Raw genomic sequence first — 10,338 nt, 5'->3', positions numbered from 1 at the left:
AATACTTCCCTCTTCCAGCAGTTGTGCTTGAATTTTGTGCCATTTTTGGGAAGGTGTGCTGCATATTGTAGCTATTTATATGGATACATACCATATGGTGCTACCGGATTCTGTGTCCGGTGTTAGGCTGTGTATTCTATTATTCTGTCTTTGTGGGTTTGTGTGAAAATAAACAAATCAAAGGCGCTAAAATAGTCCAGCACAGACTGCTTATGCAAGGCAGTGGCTAAGGGCCAAATACTGTTTGTTATCCTTTCTGCGATGGCCTGCACTGAGAGAGGCGCTTTTCCTGCCCTCTGACCAATCATTTCAAACAAAAACACGCGGCCGAAGGGGGCGGTGCAGTTTCTGCGCGCGCACACACACACGCGCACACACACACGCACACACACAGAGATCTGGCGCGGTCAAAAAGGGAAAGTACACTGCCTGCATTAGCTGAATCAAAGGTAACTCAAATTTTATTTACAATGGTTACTAACAATTAACCATGTTAATTGTTTATAAAGGCTAAAATACCGCTAACAATAATTATTATGATAAATGTTTAGGGTTGTAGACTTGACAGAGCTTAGAAACGTATTTTGAGCTCTTTGTGAACTGCATTTGCTTGACAGAATAGATTTCTAAATGTAATAACCAGCCGTATGCATGTTCTGTATATTATTTTTAAATATAACCTCCCCGGCGGTTTTTTTAATAGAAAATTTGACTTGACGCATAATTAATACGTCTTACTGCGGATCAAGAATCAAAGAATACTGACGTCCGGAGTAAAATGGTGCGACGGGCAGTCAGAGCAACAGGTGATCTGCGTTCCCGGGCAGAAATGTGATTGACAGCTGTTTTAGCCAATCGGCTGACAGAGGAATGAGGGCACGGGCCAATTGCGCGGTCCCGCAGTGTCAGTATGGGCGTTGTTCCAGGCTGTGCGCACACACAGCGGCAGTGTCATCAGTGGTAGATCCATACGGGACACTGAGGACAGACGGACATGGTGTGTCAGTTTCTGGCGAAGGCTTTGCTGCTGTCTTTGCGGAAATAAGAGAGGAAAATATACCGTGAGCTGAATTTCAGACGCTGTAGATGCAGAAGACGACCGCGTTTCTGTCCAGAGAGATTAGCTGTATTATCTTATCGTCATATGAAGGGTATGTAACACATTTTTTTTTACTAGAAATAAAAACGTATTTTCTTTTCCTTCGATTTAAAGACCTTACCACTGCAAAATTAGTGGAGAATCATATCGTGATAAATGGAAGTATTAAAATGCAATTAGGGATCGAGTATAATACATAAATACCGTGTAATGAAACATGAGTTGCAGTAATTTGAACTTAAGTACCCCTTTGAGCTCCATTATGAGGGACTTCAGCCAGTATGCAATGTAGTAATTGAAAGTTATCATCTTTAATTCACTTTACATAATAATGCTTTGACTCTGATACACCGCAAGTGAACGTAATAATAATTATAAACATATATCTATACATCTTAAAAGCCACATTGTCATTCAGTGAGTAGGCACTTATGGATATTGAGGGTGAAATAAAAAGTGGATTTGCATATTTATTATGTAAGAAAGTATTTAATGTTAAAATAAATTGGTAGACCATGACTAAGCATGGTCACAGTTTCAGTGTCACCATAATAAAAAGAAATAATGAAGTATAGTCTTTTTAATGCTGATTGTGAATGTTTTTATTGATAGCTTGAATACTAATAGTTTGGTAGCATTCTCACTATGTAAAGCAAATGATATAGTCTTTTATATTCTCATATTCAAAGTTTGCATTTTGCTTGTTGTTTTTTTTTTGTTTCCATTTGTCATTTGTTGGGGGTTTTTTTTTGGCCACTTGGGGGCAGCTGAACTGAAAGCACTAGCTGACCTTTGCACATTCAGTAAGCATTGAGCAGCATTGACATCAGCTGGAGTCAGTCCAACTGACAAATACACAAGTGTAGTGCGTTAGCTTTTATCTTTGTTTTAGCCTTGACAAAATATTTTCCAGTTTTGTTTGCTAGAAGTCACTATGTTCAGCATTGTCCAGTATTCTGAAACTGGAAACGGGTATACCAGTGCTTAACCTGCTGGCTAAAAAAGTAATTATAAGCTTTAAGTTAAGCTCAGCTAAGGTTAGACAGTTTGTGTGGGGTTTTTTATGTAGTATTTGCCTCCTGAACAGGAAAACTATCCCATTAAGGACATTTGAGCCATTGTGTTTGTTTTTGTTTGTTTGTTTATTTGTTTGTTTTTTCTTTTCTTTTTCACTTAGTGGTCTAACTTGGGAAAAGTATTCTTCTTCTGACTTTGGTGCTTTCCAGTTTAAAGATGTGTTGGATTTTATTGCTTGATTTAAATTTTTTAGCTTTAAATGTATTTATTTTTTGTACCTCCAAACTCGTGAACCAAAGTTCACCATATGTTGACCCCAAGTGAATTTACTATAATAAAATCCTATCTTTGTCCCCCGCCCCGCCTAGTTCAGTACGTGTAGGAGTTCTGCTGAAACAGGCTGACTTGGTTTGATATGATCAGTAATAGGTGACTTAAATTAACCAATAAATAGAATTTGTTATGTAACTTACACCATTCAGTTTGTTGACTTTTTGACTCTTGTTTATTACTAAGTGACTAGATTGTTATATTACTGACTGAGCAGTAATGTCTTTGAACCTGAGAATCCTTGGAAATTAGATGTAATCTTTGTCCCATCCATGTTCTTTCAGGTACTTGGTGCCATCATTTTGGAATCTAAACAGTTCTTTGGACATCTGTTGGACAGTTGGCTCAATCCTTCCAAATTCACCTGCCTTTCCCCATGAGAAAAGATGGGGAATGGATTTTCGGAACAACCTAGCTGTCTCTCAAACATCCCGTTCTTCCAGTCTTTCCACATTGCCATCCTTGGACTAGACTCTGCTGGAAAGACCACTGTCTTGTATAGACTGCAGTTCAATGAGTTTGTAAACACTGTTCCCACCAAAGGTTTCAATGCAGAGAAAGTCAGAGTGCCACTGGGAGGCCACAAGACTGTGACTTTCCACTTCTGGGATGTGGGTGGTCAGGAGAAGCTGCGCCCCCTGTGGAAGTCATACACGAGATGCACAGATGGCATCATATTCGTGGTGGACTCTGTGGATGCAGAGCGCATGGAAGAGGCCAAAACAGAGCTCCATAAAATCGCCAAGAGCTCTGAGAACCAGGGAGTTCCCCTGCTCGTGGTCGCCAACAAACAGGACTTGAGGCACTCTCTAGGATTGGCTGAAATTGAGAAACTGCTGGCTTTGAAAGAACTGGGCCCTGCTACACCCTGGCATCTGCAGCCAGCCTGTGCCATCATAGGAGAAGGACTCAGGGATGGCCTGGACAAACTCCATGAGATGATACTGAAAAGGAGAAAAATGCTTCGGCAGCAAAGAAAAAAGAGATAAACTTTTCATGAGATAGACGTTCCTATTGTTTCGTATGAAGGAAACCTAAAAAAAGGAATTTGTCCTGTTAAGCTTCAGGTTTAAATTCAGTATGCTGAGTTTTATCAGTCAAAACTGAGCTTTAGGATTCCCGGTCTATGTTTATGGTCATATGTTTATGCTGTTGATCAAGAAATGCACATAAAGGAATGCAGTATGAAGATGAGAAAGTTTCAGATATGTGTGGATATGTTATAAAGAATTTATATGGATTGCAAAGTATTGAGGGTTTGGGGTCTGGAATGGCGATAGAAGTTGTTTTAAGGATGTCTGTTCCAAACAATATAACCAAAAATAATTTAAGAAAAGACTTGGCCTAGATGAAGGGTTATTTGGTGAATGGCTGAACAATGATTTATTTTACTATTTCATGTGTTGTTCTGACTTGTTTTGTTGTTTTGATTTTGTTTTGGTTTTTTTACACTGGACTTTGTGAAAGAAAAGTATTATGTTTTTATTGTATTATTATTATGCGTGTGCTTGCTGTCTTATATCGCTCTTTTTTTCAAAGCACTTTAGGTTATCACTTCCTATGGAGTTTTTAAAAAGATAAAAGTTATGTCAGATTTTACAGAAACATGTACAGCAAATGCTACTGAACAGTAGTTGGTCCACATTGGCCTCATTGTCTTTAGACTGGTTATGCAATATGTTTTATTGAATAAAACATGTAGAGCAATATTGACTGCGATATTGTGGCTATTATTTAACAGTTAATATTTAAACAGCAGCCACATAAAGGCTCATTTATTCAAATAATAGCAACACTAAGCTTTAAGGAGCTGGTTTGAGTCTCCAGAAAAAGATTATTAGCAGTTTGTTAAACAAATTTCCCAACAAGGCATTAAAGCATTCAAGAGCTGCTGACTAGCTGATGTTACAAGTCTAGTGTTTGCATGTGATAAGGAGTGTTTCCAAAATGCATGCTCAGCCAACCTGACCTCTAATTGTCACGTTCTTTTTGGGTTTCATTTTACGCAGCCTGCACACTAATTGTGTGGAACAGGAACACACCCAAAGGTTGAAGTTCCATTTATAAGATTGTGTCCCGGGAAACTCAGACATGTCTTATCATAGCCTGTATTTCCCTACAGATTGTCAGTTTCAGTGTTTTCTAATGAGCTAAGAACACACAGAAGTCAAACCTTCTGTAAAACTGACAGTAAAATAGCATTAACATCTTGGCCCCAAATTGTCATCAAAAACACAAGCCAAATCTCTTTAGTGGAAAAAAAAGAAGTTTGAATGTGTTTTTGCTTTTGCGTACTTCAGTGCAGTGGGATAAAGAGTGCACTGATGCGTTACTGCTCAGACATGTTGTCCTCAGAGCTTGAAAATGTTGTCAGGGCAGTCTGGAGGCCTGACCCAGTACAACAGGCTGGGGAAGGAGACTGTGAAGCCAGGGGCATTACTGAGTATTTTTGGACTGAGTTGGCGAGGATATTTTGTCCACTGCATTAATGCCATTTGTTCTCTCATTCCTTTGAAACAATTAATGACTGTAAGCCCAGCAGGCCAGTGTAGAAGCAGCTGGCTTTCTAAAATAGCTGTGTGATGCAGATTGGTAGTTTGCACTCCGCTCTGACTAAATCACCAAGTTTCCTCACCACATAAATATCTGTTCCAATTAAATGTCATAATTATAACCTCAATGTGGGATTTTGGTGCTGTTTCCCAGGGGGCCTGTCACATATAGAAGGATAAGCTTATGTCCTTAGTGTGGGATTTTACACATTTGTATGACTGAAAGGCAACAGCAGGAAGTAAATGAAGGAATACTTTCAGTAGCTTTCAGTATTTAAAGGCAGAGGGAAACAGGAACTAATGGGAAGACAGCAAGGAGGAATAAATGCTACAATGGTACACAGTGTTTTGGTTACATTGTTGTCAGGTTGCCAGAATGACTCATTTTTGTCAAATGATGAAGCATGTTTTTGTATTTAGAAGCCCAGGTGCCTCTTGTTTGCCAAGGAAGGAAACTCAAAGGGGCACAGACATTTTCACACTTTTCCTGATTCCACTTCCCTCTCTCTGCAAGCAAGCCACGTCAGCTTTCTGTGTGTGCGCAAGTCAATTTTATGTGTCCTATCTTGTTTTGTCTTGTTATGTTCCTCAGGTCATTTCTACTGAAGCACTCACCAGAGAATTCTAATAATTACTGGTTCTACACCAAGTTGCGTATTAGTTTTTGGGACACAGTTTAAATGTCCATAAGCACATGTTGATTCTGGTAAGGATAAATATGGTGGTTATAGAAGCATAATTTTTTTAAATACTTTTTGGATGAAACAATAGTTAATTATACATACTTTTAGTGTATTTCCAATGGGCTCACTCTGTCCTGTTCTTTATCCATTCTTATTCCTGTACACTCAGCAAAAAAGTATCTGACTGTATCTTTATCAGTATAAAGTCTTGTGAATGGCATTCTACACAGGCAGTACTTATTAAGTGAAAACAGTTTGAGATCATTTGAACTTTGTGATATGACTTGTTATCCTGTTGATAGCAGCCATCAGAAGATTGGTACATTGCGGTCATAAAGCGATAGAAATGGTCAGCAACACTCAGTGTCTGTTAAGTATTGTTTAAACAATACGGCCTGCCTTAGAGGCTCAAAATGTGCCACAAAAACATGGCCCAAATTATTATACCACCCCCAGCAGTCAAAAGGGTTGATACAAGACTGGATGGATCAATGCTTTTATGCTGTTTACACTATTTTCTGACCCTGTCATTTGAATGTCGTCTGACCAGGCAAATATTTTTCAGCCCTCTATTGTCCAATGTTATTTAGCCTGTGCAAACTGTGGCCTCAGTTTCCTGTTCTTGTGTGGTCTTCTGCTGTTGTAGCCTATCTCCCAGATAACAAACAGTCATTGAAACTATGTTAAATCAACATTGGACTGTCAACCTAAATTTAACTGAATCAAGGCTGAACACTGATGTTTATTTTAATCAGTTTTGCACACTTGTTTGATATTAACCCTTTCACGCATGAATTATGACAACCTCAATCTGGATTATTTTTCTTAAGTATTTGTATTCATCTTTAGGCATGAAAAAAAAATTTGAACTTCATTTTTTCACACATGTACTTTTCAAAGAGTTTTTTTACATGTCCATTTAGGTGGACAACTGTATGGAGTGACACATCAGTGTCCAATGTAGTGGTTTATGTGCAAGTATACCATCAACACTAACAAATACAAGAAAACAGCCTTTGAATGGCTGTCCACTGTAGTGACAACTATACGTGAAAGGGTTAAAACAACTTTGAAAGATAAATAGAATTTCAAATTGACCCCTTTGTACCCTTAATTTATATTGAAACAGCACTTACATGCTTCAAGGTACATTGTCTTCTGCATTCAGAGATGCTCTTCTGCATATCTTGGTTGTAATTAATGGTTATTTGAGTTACTGTTGCCTTCCTGTAAATTCAAAGCAGTTTGGTCATTCTCCTCTGACCTCTAGCATCAACAAGGCATTTTCCCACAGAACTGCCGCTCACTGGATAGGATATACCTATAGGGTCAGAAATGGACCCTCTATTTGTAAGAGTGCTGTGTCCTCAATGAAAAGTGAATTACGGTGAATAGATGTTCTCTTCATGTATGATCCATTAAGCATTTAACCTCATATGGTGTGTTTGACACAAAAACACTCACAATGTATTTAAAAAAAGCACACAAACTGCAATACCTCATCCATACAACACCTCTCACTAATTTTTGCTTTTATACTGGAACCATATCAACTGCCTGAGGCATGATTGAGATTGGCAGTTGTTTTCCAGCTTGGGCGGCATGGAGCTGAACATGGTACAAAATGTTCTTCCACGTGAGAACAGATTTTTCTACAACCAGTGACAGAAGCAAAGTGGGAGGAGGTGCTGGTTTCAGGAGGATTTCTCCACACTGTAAATTCTCGTGTCAAAGTTTGCTTTTAATGATATGCTCAGTGTTGCTAAACACAGTCACGCCCTTGAAACACCCTCAACGTAGGAATGCAAGTTGTCGTGGAAACTCAGACTCTTTAACTGTAAGAGGTTTGTACCTCCTTTCTAATACTGTCAGCTTTGTTCCTGTGATATTTCCCTCCCTCATCATTTTTACATAGGTGATTGTAAATACTGCAACAACCAATAGCCATAAGGTCTGTTGAAGGATGAGGCTATAGTATGGAGAAGAAGATATGCCTAAGATGAAGTAAATTATTGTTTGTTAAAGGTGACAGTAAAAAAAAATCACACCATAGGTCAAGGATTTTGATCTTTCACTAGATTGTTTTGATTAAAATGCTTCTTTCAGAGTTACAGTTGGCCAGAAAGTCACATAAATGAATGACCACCAGTATATATGCTAGAGTGTTTGGGTGGTGAAGTGGTTAGCAATGTTACTTGACAGTCCAAAGGGTCTGTCTTTAAATCTGCTGGCAGTCTGTAGAATTTTAAGAGATGTTAAGGATTAAGAGACGGCCTTTACTTTCAAACCATTTTAGACATAAAGGGTCTTTTCAGTGACATGAAAAAAAAAGCTTTAAACATTTCACTTTTTAACCTAATCCCAAAGTTGTGTATGTATCTAGTAGTCATACTTTCAACAAGTTTTAACTGGGTGGGACAATTCATAAATGCTGAATGACCAAAATATCTCTGTACTTGATTTACAACCAGTTGTAACTCCTACATTGTGTGGTTAACCATGCAAAAGGCTATATTTAATCCAAACCTAACCATCTAGTTTTGGTGCCTAACTCTAACCAAACAATGACAGAAAGAGGGGGGGCAGCTATGCCTGATTTGACTATGATTTATGTACGTGTCCAAAATGTGTGGATTTCCCACATATTTCCCATAAGCACTCAGACCCTAGGTAGATAAGTACTGTAGATGAATGGAAAACAATTCTTTAACGGTTCAACTAACAGAAAGGGTGATCTTTTTAGGCAATGTTTGAAAGCTTTAAAAGATGATTTCTTTTCTATATTTCAGTTTGCAACAAAAACTATGTACAACATTTAGATGTTCTCCAAAGTCACTGTCTTTTCAAAATAAATTTTCAGTGTGTTTTTTCGCAAATGTTTGCTGGGTGGGTGGGTGAGAGCATGACTAAAGTTAAACCTAATGGTTTCAAGAATGATTTTCCATGCACACCACCTACTGCATCCCCACGAGTCTTATCCAGAGAAACACTATAAACATGTACTTGGCTTTTCAGATGTTGTATGCAAGTGGTTATTTATGCTTACAATATGCTGTTTTAAATTGGCCTTGCTGCAAAATGTTGAGACATGAAATTGCAGTGACAGGAAAAGCTGGAGGCTGGTATGGATAGGACTTGCACTCGTATGAACTTCATATTAAACGTAAATGATTCACAGAGAAATAAGGTCAAATTAGGTATGAACTGAAAGTGAACTTAAATGTGAGCACATGTGCTCACATTTCGCAAATATCTTTTTTGACCTTGAACTTGGGACTGCACAGTTAATACTCCTTACCTTCCAATGCAAGCGTTTAAATATAGACTGTTTCACAAAGAAAGCTTTTTTGGAGATAAGGATGTGGACACATTTGGTGCACTGAAAGAAACCGCTTGCAGATAAAGCAGGAACAAGTTAATACACATACTTGTGCTGCATGCCTGTGACAGTAATGTTTGTGTCAAACTGCACCACTGCACTTTCCCATAAATCAGCCTCCAGAGGGTTCTCTCATTCTGCTGAGTTTTGAGATTTACCCTGTTGTGTACTTAAAAAGGAGATTGCAGTACATGCGTACTTGTAGCCTGCTTATTATGCAAGGTTATCATGACGGGTTTCATTTTTCTTCCCCCCAGTCTATTGAGAGCTAGTGGCCTATTTACATGTGAATTCCTCCTGCAGCCCTGCAGCCTCGCTCAAAGTAGCGAACGGGGCCACCTGCAAGGGGAAAGTGGGGAGGAGGAGGAGGAGGAGGAAGACACGGTTTGAGGAGCTACAGAAGTGTACTCCTGTTTTCTTTGGTGCAGAGACGAAAAACTGGTTTCATTAATTCTTACGATACATAGAGGGTAAGCTGTGCCAAAGTGAACAGAGGTCAAACTGACAGAAATGTTGTGCTGAATTCACTACTTTACAACCTATATAAATGCTGGGATTACAGCAAAAAAAACCAAAAACAGTCTTTGCGTCATGGATTTCACATTCAGTCCAGAGAAAAGGACAAATTGTAGGATTTTATTTTTTTTTAGGAATATATAAAAATAATGTGTGCTTTAAAACTGGTGAACAGAAACAGTTGTGTCAAATCTTTCCAAACAGGATGTTAACAGGCCATTGGACTTGAATCCCATCTTTAAACCTTGCTTTAGCTGAGTGTGTAAGAGAATCATTCACTTTCTTTAAGGTTTTTAAACTGGAAAATTTAGCCTCCGTTCTGAAGACTTTTACTGATAGTGCCCAACTTATAAAAGCTAAGTACTGCTCTATCAAACTAAGTGTTATGCAGTGCGCACACCTGTTAGACATTTGTACTGTGGAAAAAAAACAGATTCCTGCTTACAGAGTAGTGTAATCTACACTCAGTAAATGCAACCTTTCAAGCACCATCATCAGGTATAAAATCAAACTTTTATTTTTTTTTGTCTTTTTCTTAAACCTACAAATATGTATTACTGGGATTTATATTCAGGGTACATATATGTAATTAAACACAACCTGGTATAAACAAAATCTGTTGCCGGACATTTGTGATGCAAATAAAACACACTATAGTAGAACTACATGCATAACTAATTGTTGTAGGCATTACTGGTGTGTTTCAGGAGTGTTTTTCTGCCGTGGGTTGTTGACAGTCTTCATGTGATGACATTCCTCGGT

At 38.4% G+C, this 10,338-nt stretch overlaps 1 protein-coding gene across 2 annotated transcripts; it reads left to right on the top strand.

The window, feature by feature from the left end:
• The first annotated feature begins 371 nt into the window (after positions 1 to 371).
• On the top strand, positions 372 to 4,155 carry arl4aa (ADP-ribosylation factor-like 4aa). 2 transcript variants are annotated; one of them, XM_085472178.1, is made up of 2 exons: positions 372 to 449; positions 2,731 to 4,155. In XM_085472178.1, exon 2 carries the CDS (start codon positions 2,833 to 2,835, stop codon positions 3,433 to 3,435), a length of 603 nt encoding a protein of 200 aa, XP_085328304.1. In that variant the 5' UTR covers positions 372 to 449; positions 2,731 to 2,832; the 3' UTR covers positions 3,436 to 4,155. The 2 variants fall into 2 exon arrangements, with proteins under 2 accessions (XP_085328304.1, XP_085328303.1); XM_085472177.1 differs by lacking the exon at positions 372 to 449 and adding an exon at positions 847 to 1,151.
• Positions 4,156 to 10,338: the final 6,183 nt, after the last annotated feature.

This window comes from Copadichromis virginalis, linkage group LG11 (assembly GCF_057382275.1).
Source record: "Copadichromis virginalis isolate Kocher_CV1m ecotype Utaka linkage group LG11, C_Virginalis_male_GT1.1, whole genome shotgun sequence".
Taxonomy (NCBI): domain Eukaryota; kingdom Metazoa; phylum Chordata; class Actinopteri; order Cichliformes; family Cichlidae; genus Copadichromis; species Copadichromis virginalis.
The sequence above is the reverse complement of the archived record's forward strand: the minus strand, read 5'-3'. Positions and strand labels throughout refer to the sequence as shown.